A 17,216-nucleotide genomic window follows, 5' to 3' on the forward strand; every position below is an offset into this window, starting at 1 on the left:
TGTTTGCTTAATAAGAGTCTAGACTAGGATGAACCCTAATGAAAGTCTCACTAGCTAAAATCAACCATAACTAAAATGAAACTTACATGCATACATACATGATTTACATGCACATGCATACATACATGATAATATGTTTTGAATGCATTTAAAAAGAGTTTTAAATCATAAATCATTCAAAGATATGCATCATGCTTTTACAAATCATGTAGGAGGTTCATTCATCATTAAAAATATATTTTAGAAAACCATTTTTAGGAGTCATATTAATCGATTAAGTTTTAAGTTTTGGGAACCTGTTAATCAATCAAGTAGGGCGTTAATTGATTAAGCTGGTAAGAAACCCGTTAATCGATTAAATCATTTGTTAATCGATTAAGCTGGTAATTGTTTTTGTTTTCTGTTATTTTGAAGAAACCCGTTAATCGATTAACTTTAGTTAAAAACAGAACAGTATATAAACCCAAGTTTTTCATATTGGTTAAAATAATAAAATAATAATCTTGAGAATCAAGAAAAAAGGGTTAGAACACATTTTCGAAAACAAAGAGTTTTACACTTTATTGAAAAAATATAAAACTCAAGTTTTCATATCTTTAGGAAAGATTTTCTAAGTGTTCTTTCAAGAAAAGAAAAGGGTGAATCATTACAAGATACTCGTTCAACTTTCATTGTCAAATCTGTGACAAAGAAACCTGCATCTCATGCATTGTATTTCTGTATTTATGAGATCTTTTAGGAGTTATTAGATTTGTAGAAGATTGTAAAATCTGCACATTGAGGTGCATACGTAACTTGAAGAATTTTTTGTTAAGGTTTAGGCAATAACATATTCTATTGGTGTGTTGTATCACCAAAGGAAGAGAATAGGTTTTGGAAAACCCTAACTACGGTTAGGTACGTGTCTTTGTGAGAAGCAAGAGGTCTTGGTTGTAAGTGATACTTAGGTTGGAGCAAGAGTCGTGAATGGTGAGGTATCCTAGTAGGCGAGCTTTATAGTCAAACCGAAGTGGGGGTTTAAGATCCAAGAAAAGAGCATCTTGATTCTTGTATTGGAATTGTGTTTGTAAGAAACAATGAAGATTCCATAGTGAAGATAAAATCTCCCAAGATCAGAAGTGGAGGCCTGGATGTAGTTTGTAGTGGACAACAAACGAACCAAGATAAAAAGCTGAGTCTTATTCTTCTTTCCCTAATATTATTATATTTCTGCATTACTTGATTTACGTAACTTGACATGCATATAATTATGTGATAATTGCATATCTGTATTGTGCATTCACTATTCTTAATTGTCTGTATAATTGCATATAAGTTTGGTTGAATCTTGGTAATCTTGGATGATCGAAAGAACTCTGTTTTAACTATAAGTGAACATCATAATCGATTAAGTTGTCTAGATAATCGATTATTAGCATATTGAATTAATCAATTAAGTTGAGTAGTTAATCGATTAAGAGTAGATGATTTACTCGATTGAGTCTATCATTAATCAATTAAACAGTGTGTAAATTTGTATAATTTTTGTGTTTATCTAGCGACGGTCATTGTGTACTGTATCACCTATTCACCCTCTAGGTGAGTGGCAGAGCCCCGTGGGACCCAACACACTCCACTGACCGTAGAGATCTCAGTTTTTTGATACCTTCTACACTTAAGAAAAAAAGGTGTCAAATAAAATTATCTTCCAAAAGCAAAGTATTCATACTCATCATATTGCTAAATCTAAATCAAGGATATAAATCCATCAATCCAATTTCACTTAATGTCTAAATCATGGGCACACCTATAATACTTACAAAATTAGAAAATATGGTATTCCCTTACGATATTTTCAATGGGTAGAGAAAGGTACTAACCATGCATGGACCCAAACTGAATTGGTTACCTAATATTACTTAAATTTTTTTGTAGGAGTATTTGAGAGCCGCCAACAACTTATGGTATTTGGACAGCGACTGTTCAAAACATATGATAGGCGATAAAGGAAAGTTCTCTGTCATGACTCCAAGGGTAAAGGCTATGTCACATATGGTGATAATAACAAAGGAAAGATCATTAGAGTTGGTAGATTCGGGAAGTCACCTTCTACTACGGTAAAAGGAGTTCTATATGTTAAGGAACTCAAGCACAACCTACTCAGTATAAGTCAACTTTGTGACAAAGGGTTCCATGTGGATTTCTACCCTAACAAATGCATCATTGATAGTAAGGTATTCGAAAACTCTAAACTTGTTGGTAAGAGAATAAATAATATCTATATGATTGCTTTAAATGATTCTTCTCTTCCCATAAAATGTTTAGCCATTAATGATTATGATGCATGACTATGGCATATGAGAATTGCTCATATTCATATGGATCATTTGAATAAACTAATAAAGAAACATCTAGTTGTTGATTTACCTAAAATAAAGTTTGATAAAGATAAACTATGTAGTGCTTGCCAAAAGGGTAAACAAACAAAGACTTCTTTCAAACCAAAACATATGGTTTCTCCTGATAGACCATTAAAATTACAACACATGAACTTATTCGGCCATTCTCAAACCAGAAGTTTCGGTGTTAACTACTATGCTCTTGTGATAATAGACAAATTTTCAAGATATACTTGGACTCTATTCTTAGTACACAAGAATGAGGCTTTTAATGCCTTTAGCAAATATTCTAAGAGAGTACAAAATGAAAAATCCTTGAAAATAGCTGCTATACGAAGTGATCATGAGGGAGAATTTCAAAATGCATTTTTTGAGGAATTTTGCGATGATAATAGTATCACTCACAATTTCTCTGCTCCTAGAACACCACAACAAAATGGTGTTGTAGAGAGAAAGAATAGATCGTTGGAGGAACTAGCACATACAATGTTGAATGAAACTAATCTACAAAAAAAAAAATTTGGGCATATGTAGTTAGTACGACATGCTATGTTTCCAACTGAGTCCTTATATGACCTATTCCAAAGGAAAAACCCCTATGAACTCTTCAAATGTAGAAAACCAAATACTTCTCACTTGCATGTGTTCGGCTGCAAACTTTATGTGCTAAATAATGGTAAGGAAAACTTAGGAAAGTTTGATGCAAAAGCCGAGGAAGGAATTTTACTTGGCTTACTCTCTTACAAGCGAAGCTTTTCGAATTTTCAATAAGAGAACTGTGGCCATGGAAGAAATTGTTCGTGTGATTTTTGATGAAACTAATCCAACCTTGCAAGAATAATCCATGGTTGATGATGATGACTTTCCTAGTCCATCCTTGGAAAAATCCATTAATGATGTAACAACCAACAAAGAGCATCTGAAAATAGATGACAATATACCTTCACAAGAAGAGCATATTCACTCTGATTTACCTAAAGAATGGAGAATCCATCGATATCAGCTTATTGACAACATCATTGGTGATATAAGTAAGGGAGTCTCTACTCGCCTGAAATTGAATGATACTTGTCTAAACATGGCTTCGGTTTCTCAAGTGGAACCATCCAAGATTGATGATGCAATTGAGGATGAACATTGGATTCTTGCTATGCAAGAAGAGCTTAACTAGTTTGAGAGAATCGAAGTTTGGGAACCTGTTCCTAGACCTAAAGAAAGACATGTTACAGGAACTCGTTGGGTCTATTGAAATAAATCAAATGAAAACGAAATTATTATAAGAAATAAAGAAATACTTGTAGCACAAGATTACAACCAGGAATAAGATATCGACTTTGATGAAACCTTTGCTCTTGTTACTAGACTTGAAGCTATTAGGTTATTGTTTACATATGCATGTTATTTGGATTTCCAATTATATCAAATGGATGTAAATAGTGTGTTTTTGAATGTTTATATACAAGAAAAAGGTGTATGTCAAACAACCCCCTGGGTTTGAAGACTACAAGCATCTTTCTCACGTCTATAAGCTTAAGAAAACCCTATATGGCAAGCTTCATGTACATGGTATGATCGTCTAACAAACTTTTTAATTGATAAAGGTTTTATTAAAGGAAAGGTCGACACTATATTATTTATTAAGAAAATAAATCATCATACCTTACTTGTTCAAATTTATGTTGATGATATTATTTTCGCTTCTACTAATGATCTTCTATGTAGTGAATTCGGTAAGATGATGCAAGGGGAGTTTGAGATGTCCATGATGGAAAAGTTGAACTAATTTCTTGGACTAAAAATCAAACAACTTAAGGTCAGTCTAAATACTGCATGGATCTTCTGAAACACTTCGAAATGGATGACTGCAAACCTATCGCCACTCCTATGGGTTATGGAATATACGTTGATGCTGATGAGACTGGAAAATGCGTTGACATATCTAAGTATCAAGGTGTGATTGGTTTCCTTTTCTACCTTACTACAAGTAGACCTAATATTATGTTTAGTGTATGTCTTTGTCCATGTTAGCAATCAAAGCCTAAAGATACACACCTTACTGCCGTGAAAAGGATATTAAAATATCTTAAGGGCACACTTGATGTAGGACTATGGTATCCTAAAGGATGTATATGTAATCTGATAGGATATTTGGATTCACATTTGCTGGATGCAAATCTGAGTGGAAAAGTACAAGTGATACTTATCATATTCTTGGAAATGCACTAATCTCTTCGTCCTATAAAAATCAAGCATGTGTTTCTCTAAGTTCCGTTTAGGCAGAATACATAGCTTCAGGAAGTTGTTGTGCCCAAATATTGTGGCTCAAGCAACAATTGCAAGATTACGGATTAGACCTAAGATGCATTCCCCTACGATGTGACAGTACCAGTGCTATAAACCTCACAAAGAATCTGATTATGCATTCTCAGACTAAACATATTGATATAAGGCATCACCTCCTTAGGGACCATGTCCAAAAGAAAGATGTTCTCTTAGAATTTGTTGATACACAAGAACAACTAGCAGACATCTTTACAAAACATTTGGCTAACCAATGTTTTTATAAACTTAAACAAGAACTAGGCATCCTTGATGAAACATATCTATCTTAACATGATATATATATGTGTGTGTGTATATATGTATATATATATATATATATGTATATATGTATATATATATATATATTATATGTGCTTCATTATATGTATTTCATTCCTACATGTATTTTTATATGCTTGTTACTGCTTAATTTTTATTATTTTTGGGTATGTATTCTGTTACCATGGAATGGTAATCGATTACAAGGCATCAGTGACAAAAAATTTCAAAGACCTGCAAATGTAATCGATTACAGGATGAATTAATCAGTTAATTGTCAAACAGAAAGTTTGAGTAATCAATTACTCAGTTGTGGTAATTGATTACACTTTGCACTATTTAAGAAAAAAATCAGATTTTTCAACTTCATCTTCTTCATTTTCCCTCCTTCCAACCATGGTAACCCCCCCACAACTTCGAAAAATATCCTTTCTAAACTGTTTTGCATGATTTTTGTGGTGTTTCATACTACATTTTCAAATGTTATGTTATGACATGTTAATTATTCTCTAACATTTGATATTATTCAAAATTCATATCTTGCAAAATTATGACCTTAGCTTATAAATAAGTCAACATATCATGTTACCATTTTCTATATATATGTATATTATGCTGGACAAAACTAGTTTTTTCTTCTTTTTGATTATGTCAGAAATGGGAGAAAAATTGGAGTTGTATTTTTCTGTCAAAACTTTGTAGGCACATACAATAAAACAAAGGGGTATACAAGATAGGGGGCATATTTAAACATACAAACAAATTTATATGATCTACATATACTTATCCTCAGAAAAATTTAGATCTCCATTTTCAAAAGATATTGGTTTGTCATCATCAAAAAGGGAGAGATTGTGAAGAAGATCTTGCTCCAGACCTTGACACGATTTTCACGAGGACACTAAAATCACAAAAATAAGAAAAGGAAGAAGACCATGAAGACATAGAAGATTCAAGCTTCAAAATGTTTATAAATTAAGTCTTCATATAGGTACTTCTATTCTTACACTTACTTTAATATTTAGTAGCAATGCTCAAAGATATCGAAATCACTTTTAAAGAATTGGATATGTCTAAAAATGCAAAATCAAATTGCTAAGTACTGAGTTACTTGAACTGAGTAACATGTTACCAAAAATAGGTAATAGGTTACTTGAACTGTGTGGTAGTTGGTAACAGGTTACTAAAACTGTGTAACAGGTTATCTGACTGAGAAAACAATTACAAAAGCAAATTTGATTGATGTAACTGATTAATCAAGGTTATTAATCGATTACCACCTTGGACAGAACATTTGGATAATTGATTATCATGTTATGACAATCGATTACACATAGATGTTGAAATCAAATTTTCAAATTCAAATGAACAGCCTTCATCCAAAGTGAACATGTTTCATTCCAATCGTGTATCCTCTTAATGGAAGGATACCTTAGCTGAATGGAGCCTATTTAAAGGCATTGAGACATCCAAATTCAAAACACGCGATATACACAATAACATACAATCACACAAAAACATTTACAGCTTAGTAAACAAAATTCTACATATTTTGTTAGCAACTTTGTTCCTAAACTTCCAGATTTTTTGAAGTTTACTTCTAAAGGGCATTTGTTCTAAACTTTAAAAATATTAAGAGCATTGCATACTAAGTATTTGTATTGTGAGATTAAGGATTGCAAGTTATAAAATTTTCAAAACTTGTAAAGGAAATCATGTCATTGTTATATTCTTCATCTTGGTTGTAAACTTTTTATCACAATGGTATATTGAGAATGAGAAAATAGTTCAATTGAAAAGGGAATTTTCAAGGGTAGATAAGTTGTGAGTGCGTAAGGTACAAGGATCCCGGAGAGCGAATTTGTAATTACAACTCAAATTATCTAGTGGAAAATCTCTTGTGTGGTAAAAGTACTAGATGTAACCTTTGGTGGAAAAGAAGGCAAACCAATATAAAATTCTTCGTGTACTGATCTTCTACTTATTCTTGAGATTTACTTTTGCTTCACTTGGTTGAATTCTGCATAAATAATTTGTGGCACATACACTTTGATAACATAGCAGAAAAATTAGTTATATTCTTCCAACAACTAATTCACTTCCCTCCTCTTAGTTGGCATCTTAAACTTACATAAGTCGCATGATACCTTTGTTTATACACAATGTTATTAAGATCACATAAATAGAAGTCTCATCCCTTTATTTTTTCTAGTCCCAAGTTGAGTACGTTTTTACTCAACTTTTTCTTTTTCCCTCATACTTTTGCTGACGCATTTCCGAAAAAACTTCTCTCCATTTCTTTCCGTGACACTAAGAGCACAAGTAGCCAAATTATGAGAATTTCGAGAATTGATATTATTAGTCAGATTGTGGGAAAATAGAATTGGCACCGGTAACCATATTGTGGGCATTTCGAGAAATGACACTGGTAGCCATATTGTGATGGATGTATTTGAGATCGACTCTTACAATGCAATAAGAATTCGATAATATAGAACTAGGATGTTTTATCCCAATGACGATGTGGTTGATTTGCACATTTTGGCTAGGACCACAAAACATCCTAAAGAGAGCGATCTGGTCATGACTCAACCAATAAGTATTATTTCGTGTCATTTAAAATTATTGCAAGCTACAATAATAACATCCATTTATTACCATACATTATGGGTTAATCGAGAGATTAACACGAGTCACAATTTTGAAAGTTTGAAATTGAAATGATAATTTAAATTTATTATAGACTAAGTTGGTCTGCTCAAAGAAAAACATAGAGGACCCAAATCATATTACTTTAATTTTAAATTATTAATATATACCAATAAAATGTTAGTTTAGTAGCATAAGATTCCTCACTGGACTAGATTCTCAAATAGACCAAAAGGTCAATAATTCAATCACTGATAACGATATTTATTGGAAAGAACATTCATACACTTATAAATATACTTCAATAGTATAAAAAGAATCATTAATGTATTATTAATGATGAAAATTTTAATGATAATTCTATTTTAATACCATATTATAATTGTTCCCATAACTTTGTAACAATTTCTATTGAGAAATCTCATGCCTTGTTATAAGGTGATTCACTTGAAATCAACAAAGCGCTGATCTAATAGTAAAACCTTGCTAGATACTTAGAATAACCAAAATGTATAGGGTTCGATTTCTGAGAGTGACGTTTATTAGGAGGGTGATCACACACTCTGAAATAGATTAGTTCCTTACAAAAAGATAAGGAATAATCTTAATAATAACAACAACAAAAGTTAGTTCACTTGAGAAACACTTTTGGTTTATACATGCAAAAGAAACATGACTCAGACCGAACGAACGCGTTGCAAGTATTATCCTTGGGTCCAGTTGCACCCTGAACTTGACTTCAGAAACACTTTTGATTACTATATGCACTGCAGTACATAATTTAAAAAAAATAATGGGCAAGAGTCACATAAACATAGCGCCAAACTCTGTTATGCCCAATTGGCATTCTCGAATGAATGAAGATATCATCACCATATCCATTTTCATTTGTACATAGAATAATCATAATCACTAGTCGTTGTTTTGCAACACCTGACACAAAACGACGTCACTTCACAGCTTCAACCATAACAACATGGACCAAAAACTCCAACCTCACAACCATGTTCAACAAATACGTTGACAAAACCAGCGTCTCTTCTTGGAACTCCATCATCGCCGATCTCGCTCGAAGCGGCGATTCCATTGAAGCACTTCGTGCTTTTTCTTCAATGCGTAAGCTCAATTTGTTCCCTAACCGTTCTACTTTTCCTTGCACCATAAAATCGTGTTCGGCGTTATTCGATTTACGCATTGGAATGCAGGCTCATCAGCAGGCTTTTATATTTGGTTTTGAATATGATGTTTTTGTTTCATCTGCACTGGTTGATATGTATTCGAAATGTGGGAATCTGAGTGATGCACGTGCCCTGTTCGATGAAATTCCTCATAGAAATGTGGTGTCTTGGACATCGATGATTGCTGGATATGTCCAAAATGGCGCAGGATATGAAGCGATTTGTCTGTTCAAGGACTTGTTGAGTGAGGAGAGGCGGAATGCGTGGTTTGAGGATGATAATTTTGTTGATTCGGTTATGGTGGGTTCAGTTCTTTCGGCTTGTTCTCGGGTATGCTGGAAGAGTGTTACTGAAGGGGTTCATGGTTTCGTGATTAAAAGGGGGTTTGAGAGGTTTTTGGGGGTTGGGAATACTTTGATGGATGCTTATGCTAAGTGTGGCAAGATGGATGTGTCGAGGAAAGTGTTTGATGGGATGGATGAGAAGGATGCTTTTTCTTGGAACTCTATGATTTCTGAGTATGCGCAAAATGGATTGTCAGCAGAGGCATTCCATGTTTTCAGTGATATGATGAAGAGCGGCAAAGTTACGTGTAATGCTGTGACATTATCTGCAATGTTGTTAGCCTGTGCAAATTCGGGAGCTTTGCAGGTGGGGAAGTGCATACATGACCAGGTATGCAGAGTTTTGCCTCCTTTGTGTTTTTGGCTCCATTGGTCCAGTTCATACTTGTTAAGAAACAACTCTCCTAAAAGCTTAAGCTCTAGATGAACAACATGAATAATTTTATAATCTCTAACATGCCCTCTCAAGCAAGGGCCTTGGGCTTGAAGTGTGTTGTATGGATAATGCAAAGGATCATTTTTACCATATGTTGAAATTCAACTTCAGTGAACTCTAGACCTTGGTCCTAGAACCTTTATATGTTAAAAATCACATATCCTAAAAGTTTAAGCTTTTGACGAATACATGAACAGTTTTATTATATCTCTAACGATATTCTCAAGTTGTTGTTTGTAATTATTCATGATATCTTGTCTAAATAATTATATTTTTATAAAAAATATTTAGCTAGGGACTAGGTGAACATTGCGAGTCTCACCATCTGTTTTCTTACTATAGGTTATAAAGATGGCTTTGGAGGATAATGTTGTCGTAGGTACTTCTATAATTGACATGTACTGCAAATGTGGAAGAATAGAGATAGCCAGGAAGGCATTTGATCGCATGAGAGAAAAGAATGTTAAGTCATGGACTGCCTTGGTTGCTGGTTATGGAATGCATGGCCGTGCGAAAGATGCTATGGAAGTCTTCTACAACATGGTAAGGTCTGGAGTAAGACCGAATTACATTACTTTTGTGTCAGTTTTAGCTTCGTGTAGCCATGCTGGTCTGTTGAAAGAAGGCTGGCATTGGTTTAATAGAATGAAATGTGAATTTAATGTCGAACCTGGGATTGAGCATTATTCGTGCATGGTTGATCTTCTTGGTCGTGCTGGCTATCTTAATGAGGCTTATGAATTGATCAAGGAAATGAAGGTGAGTCCTGATTTTATTATCTGGGGTTCCCTACTTGCAGCTTGTAGGATTCACAAGAATGTAGAACTAGGGGAGATTTCTGCAAGAAAATTGTTTGAGTTAGACCCAAGTAATTGCGGGTACTATGTCCTGCTCTCCAATATCTATGCTGATGCTGGAAGGTGGGACGATGTTGAGAGGATGAGAGTATCAATGAAGAGTCATGGATTGCTTAAAACACCTGCATTTAGTATAGTTGAACTTAAAGGTAGAGTACATGTATTTTTAGTTGGAGACAAAGAGCATCCTCAACATGAGAAGACCTATGAGTATTTGGACAAATTAAATGTCAAGCTTCAAGAACTTGGTTATGCGCCAAATTTGACATCAGTGCTTCATGATGTTGATGAGGAGGAGAAAGGGATGCTTCTAAGAGTTCACAGTGAGAAACTAGCCGTTGCCTTTGGAATCATGAACTCAGTTCCTGGATCAACAATCCAGATCATAAAAAATCTTAGAATTTGTGGTGATTGCCACATTGTAATTAAATTGATTTCCAAAGTAGTAAATCGAGAAATTGTTGTCAGAGATTCAAAGCGATTTCATCATTTTAAGGATGGGTTGTGTTCATGTGGGGACTATTGGTGACAACAATGGAAATGAGGGGAGTTACAATCTTTTTGGTCTCCAATGTGCATTACTTTCTCTATCATCAAGGCCTAACCCCTGAAGCATGTAACTTTATATGGCCTTTGTTTGTGATGGTGAATCTATATCTTGAACATGATGTTTAATTTGTTTTGGAATGATTGTTGGAATCATTAGTTCCAGCAGGAATAGTGAAATGATTTTCAGCTGGTATTTTAGATGGCTCATTCCCTGTTCAAATATATAATTTTATTATACCGCCACAGTAGCACAATAAAACTAACTAAGAATGTTTTACAGGTTAACTGTTTTGTATTGAAAGCATCATAAATCATTAAGAACTTCTCAAATAAAACTCTTTTGGGTACTAATTGCGGCTACATTGCTGTAGCCCTCAGCACCACCATGCCCATTTGCTTATTAAACGACTAGATATATCTTAGTAAAGTTCCTCCACAATAAACCATAGTTTTTTGGTTTTGTGGAATACAAGATTTTGAGGATGTGAAGTGAAGATAATATCATGGAGAGCAACCTTGGAAGAGGTTTCCAAAAAATATTCCTCATGCTGTTGATACCCTCGGTTGGTCACATTCTGAATCAGCATTGGAATACCTTAGAGAAACCTGGAGAGCCTTGTTCTCATGCTTCAAAGCTTCCACCTCTAACTGAAGTCTTCTAATGGTATCTCTCTTTTCATCATTTCTTCTGACCAACTCTACCAACTGGTGCAGATTATCCTCTGTAAGCTTTGTAAGTTGATACTTCAGTGATGACCACATATTGTCAGATTTGAAATTGATCATTGATGGATCCTCAATTCTCCGATTTAATTCCAAGCCCCTGATCTTCATAGGACCATTTTCAATGGAGGTAAAATCTGTCATTCTGTCTTCCATTTGGATGTCTCTACATTCAGGTTCAAGTTTTAATTTCATGTTGCATGTGTCAGCTAATAACAGGTCATGGTATTCTTGAGATTTTTCATTGCGATTACAGCCTTTCTTGAGTTTCGTATCCTCTAAGTTAAATGTTGCTCTTTTGTTGCAGCTAGTGTGTATGGTTTTTGATGCAATAGAAGCTGATAAAGATCCTGAATGAAAGTTACTTTTGGACTTCAGTTGGTTATACGCGATGGCTAAAACACGGTAAGAATCTCCAAATTCTTCAAGCATCTGTATGACATCTTCTCTCCATTTGCAATGATCGTGCCCTTGGTTTGGAGAATTGCTACCTTCTAAAATTGCCATCATGTTATCCAATTTGTCATCCAAATCTGAAAATTGATAAATACATTAAAGAAATATAACATGTTCAGCAGTTTGTGAATGAAAACTGCAGCATAACTAGTTAAAGACATTATAAAGATTCTAATGCAGTGTTGCTTCACTTAGAGGAACTCCTAAAAATAAGAGAGACATCCAAGATTATAAACCGAGAAATTCGGATATGAGGGTGTCATGAGCATAGTTACAAAACCTCATGAACAAGATATGACAAAAACTTGAAGGGATGATTATAGTTTTTATAGTGTTGATGTCCTAAATTTATCCCTAACAAAATTAAGTCATCTAATGGTCCTTAAATTTTTCTACAATAGGACAAAATGTTTACTGAAAATTTTGAATTCAACTAATTTAGTCCAAACTTCTAGGGAATAAATTGTGCCACTATTTAATTTTAAAATAAAAAATTGTATCATGGAAGAAAACTTTTGGGATTATTTTATTTTTTCAGGATTAAATTATCTTGTAAATAAAATTTTCGATGACTATTTTAGGACTTCATTTTTTCATGGATCAAATCTGGTCATGCAAAAAAAAACATTCATGAACCATTTTGGATCTTTACTCCATTTTTTCAATGTGAGACTCACAAAAGAATTATGTCTAGCAGCTTAATGCCTTAACCAAATCAAGTTTTTAATACTTCGAACATTTTGGCTGTATATTTTTTTTCTTCTACCCTTTGTCAAGCCAAATAAAGCTAAACAGTTGTTAAAAATTATTTCTAACAACACAAAACAGGTCATAACTGAACTATCATTTGTGAGAGAGAATGAGACCTGATATGGTTCTTTGAAGCCATTGAGAGTGATGAATATGAGCAGAACTCCATGATTCAGCATCATTTTCCTCCATGAACAAATGTGTTATTACCTCCTTATTTTATCAAAAGGATAAAGTGTTTAAAGGATCAAGTAAAGAATTTGAAAAGCAAGGTCCTTTGTATATAGCTGCTAACCAATGTTAAGAAGATTCTTAATGAAACTCAAAAGCATTCTAAATAAGAATTCTCTGGTTCTGTTTATTCTCTGTGCCTCTGAAGTTATGAATTATGACTACGCTTTTCAATTTACTAATTCACAATCTCTCCATTATAAGCCATTAATTCATTGATTGACTTTCCTTGGTTTCTGTATAATACACGTATTGGTTAATTAATGACTTAAATTTTGACTCTGCAGCTGTACACCTTTCACAACACAATAAATTATTGATTGAGAAATTTGACTTGTAAATTATTTCAGAATAAAATGATATAATGGTATAGTAAAGCTATAACGGTCACCTAGCCCTTTTAATAAAATGACTACTAAATAAGTTTTTGAAAAGCTAGAATAATAATACATAATATTATGAGTAAATTACACTTACACTTCTGAGTTTTTGTGAAATTACACAAATTATCCTTCATTTTTTTACACTTACACAAACCTCTCTTAATTTTTATATTTTCATTACATTGATCACCTCTGCATAAGAAATAAGTGTAATCTTTTAAATAAAAAATATGATAAATGTAATTAAGTTAAACAAAACATGATATATTATGTAGACAAGTCTAAATAATATACAAATCAATGTATCCTTATTATTGCATTTGTGTAGACATGTTTTGTTTAACTTAATTGCATTTATTGCATTTGTGTACGTGTAAAAAAGTGAGGATAGTTTGTATAATTTCATTAAAACTTGTGTCAGTGTAATTTATTCTTATTATTGATTCCTTGATACATGGGTAAAGAATAATTAATGCTGTGCCCGTTTTTTCGAGATTTATTTAATAACCATTTTTTAGAAATAGTTATAAACATTAATGAGGGGATTTAGTTGATTATACCAAAAATATTGTAGACCAAAATGGATAAGTTATTTACAAGTGATATCCTTTTGATTATAATCAAAACCATTGTATTTTAACTATTTTTTGTTTCAACCCCCCTTAATCTGTTAGACGTTTTTTACTCCTATATTTTTTTTTTGAATTTTTAAATATTTCTGTACTAAATAAGTTTACATAAACTTAAACTAATTTTTATTTATAAAACTAAATTCAAAAGAGTGTCACTTCATATATACTTAAAATCATATTTAATTATGTATATTATTAAACAAAATCATTCTCTATCTAATTAACTTAGAAAGCGATGTAGTAGTATAAGGTCTGGCTAGATCCTCAGAATAACTAAAAGATCAAGAGTTCAATTCCTGAGAGTAATATTTATTAGGAGAGATAACCACACACTCTAAAAAAGATTAGTTATTTACTCAAAAGATAAAGAAATACCCTTATTAGTATAAAAAAATTCTCCTTGTGATTACGTAAATAAACTAATATATAATAATAATAATATTAACTCATGGCTTTGTAATTAGCAGGAACATCCTCACCTGCAAGTTCTCATGTCAGTCATGTGATCTTATGCTTGAATTAAGCATTCCCATTGTTCACTTATACGATACTCAACTAATTTTCCACTCAACAGGAAAAAAAATATCAAACAGTTGAATAATGAATTGTATATAGATTATTTTAAAGAGTGCAGATCCACTTACACATTTAAATTTACTCTTCATCCTATCATCAATTTTATGAATATTTAATAATTTAAATCTATTTATTAATTTAAACTATTATTTTTCTTAGAGTAAGTACCTATATTTTAAATATCATACCACATCTTTGCCACATGCTAGAATGTACACATGGTAGGATCCAGGTTGAATGGGACCAGACGACGTGGTTGAGCCTGCGTCTGTAAGTATCCTATAAAGTTTGTGGTTATTTTAAGTGAAGCTAAGTTTTGTTGGTATTACTAATTGTATTTTTTTATCTTATAGGTAAGGAATTAATTTTTTTGGGTATGTGATTGAATATTTAACTTTTTGATCATTTTAAAAATGTAGTGAGATCTTACACCACTTCAACGCATTGTTGGTCAGACTAATTTTAATGTTGTGTGACATTTTATTTTATATATTACAAATAATAAGTTGGTGTGATTTTTTATATCGTTATTGCAAGATTAAAGGAAAACGTGCACACACATGGATATAAAAATATATATTAAATAATATTATAATATATAAGTAGTTGTTAGGATAAAACTTGAGTCAATGAAAATCATTTCTCCATTAATATGGTTTATTAAGCAAATGATTTCATATAAATATAATATACATTTAATTACCAGAATCAATCAAATACTATTGAGTATGATATTGCTCATTGATGGTTACGTGGTTATTAGTATGATACTTTTTTTAATAATTAGAGATGTTGGTGATACTCTTTAACTAAATAAATAAATCACATAAAATATTGTTGTCGTTGATTATACATGGTCTAATAAAATTCATTACACGTCATATTTTATTAAATTTTGTATATTTAATTAGGATAAAATATCAAATTATATTTCCTAATCAACCTGCAAGTATTAGGAAAAGGAATATACTTTAATAGTTTTATCATCATTGTGTGCATATAATGGAATTAGAACTTTAGCTTACAGACAAGATTTATGTGTCTATATTCATTGGAAACATGATTTACATTGGTAAAACATGATATAGTTATTTTCTTCACAATCGAATTTATTAAGCATGTTGTTCATTTTTTTTTTAATTTGCAGTAGTCAACCTCTTAGTTTCTCTAATGTGAAAGTTGATGCTCCCGAACTCAAGGGTGACAATTTTAAGGTCTGTGAGAAAAGAGTTCACCTTTATTTGGGATGTATGGACATTGATTATGCCATAAGAAAGCCGGAACCACCTGCAATAACTAAAGTGAGTATCCTAGATCAGGTTGATCTCTATGAAAAGTGGGAGCAATCTAATCGCCTATGCGTTATCTTCATAAAGACCAAAGTATATGTTGGGATTAGGGGTTCTATTGAGCAGTATGACAATGTTTATTTCTTAATGAAAGAAATAGATGAACAATTTGTCACTTCAGACAAGGCTTTGACAAGTACCCTTATCATGCAATTCTCATCCATGAAGCTTACCATTATGGGAGGTGTGCGTAATCATATCATGCACATGAGGGATATTATGGCCCAATTGAAGGACTTGGAAGTTGATCTGTCGGAAACCTTGATGGTTCACTTTATTTTTTGCACTCTACCCCAACAGTATAACCTTTTTAAGATTTCTTATAACACACATAATGATAAATGGTCAGTTAATGAACTTCTAATCATATGTGTTCAAGAAGAGGGAAGGCTGGCTATGGAAGAGGGTGAGAAAGTGAACCTAACCTTCTCTGAAAGGAAGAAGAAAGATCGTGTCAAAGTCAAAGGCAAGATTTTCTGTCAAACCAGACAATAAGAAAGGACACATTAAGAAAGAGTTGAGGTGTTTCTTTTGTAAGAAGAAATGACTAGGAATGGCAACGGAGCGGATCGGGGTCGGGTTTGTACTTATCCAACCCCAAACCCGAAATCTAGAACCTGAACCCGAACCCGAACCAAAACTTTACAGGGTTGAAAATAATAATACCATCCCCAAACTCGTCAGGTTTCGGGTAACATGAACCCAACGAAAAATCCGACCACAACTATAAAAATAAAATAAAAACATTTAAATCCATAAAAATAGCATAAACAAGACCCCAATAAAATCAGAGGAGTTTGAACAAGTTCATATTTTTGGATGAGAAAGTATGTCAAGATTCACTTACACTAATTATTGGGTTAAATATGCCAATGATGCAGAGTGCAGTTAACAATAAAATCAGAGGAGGAAGAAGAAGACTTGAAGGAAGAAAGTAAATAGAAATTCAGTGAATGTAAAAGCTTCTAAGTTCTAACCTCACTCTCTTGTGATTGTGCCACAATATGCCAATGCTGCAAAGTGCAGTTAACACTTATATTTTGTTTCCTAACTATAAATAAGAAAAACTAATGGATTTTACAGTGTTGATGTATGTGACATTATGGGTTTAGTGTATATATATA

General features: G+C 32.7%; 2 protein-coding genes across 2 annotated transcripts; one reads left to right on the plus strand and one right to left on the minus strand.

Moving 5' to 3' along the window:
* Window positions 1–8,407: 8,407 nt before the first annotated feature.
* LOC109338154 (pentatricopeptide repeat-containing protein At3g26782, mitochondrial) lies at window positions 8,408–11,101 on the plus strand. Its single transcript, XM_019575306.1, has 2 exons — window positions 8,408–9,481; window positions 9,929–11,101. Exons 1-2 carry the CDS (start codon window positions 8,486–8,488, stop codon window positions 10,970–10,972), a joined length of 2,040 nt encoding a protein of 679 aa, XP_019430851.1. The 5' UTR covers window positions 8,408–8,485; the 3' UTR covers window positions 10,973–11,101.
* Window positions 11,102–11,214: 113 nt separating this feature from the next.
* Window positions 11,215–13,358, minus strand: LOC109338155. Its single transcript, XM_019575307.1, has 2 exons — window positions 13,038–13,358; window positions 11,215–12,248 (listed from the first exon to the last, which is right to left on the minus strand). The coding sequence occupies exons 1-2, from the start codon at window positions 13,111–13,113 to the stop codon at window positions 11,536–11,538; spliced, it is 789 nt and encodes a 262-aa protein (XP_019430852.1). The 5' UTR covers window positions 13,114–13,358; the 3' UTR covers window positions 11,215–11,535.
* Between the last annotated feature and the right edge of the window lie 3,858 nt (window positions 13,359–17,216).

The sequence above is a fragment of the Lupinus angustifolius genome, unplaced genomic scaffold (assembly GCF_001865875.1).
Source record: "Lupinus angustifolius cultivar Tanjil unplaced genomic scaffold, LupAngTanjil_v1.0 Scaffold_18_69, whole genome shotgun sequence".
NCBI classification, from domain to species: domain Eukaryota; kingdom Viridiplantae; phylum Streptophyta; class Magnoliopsida; order Fabales; family Fabaceae; genus Lupinus; species Lupinus angustifolius.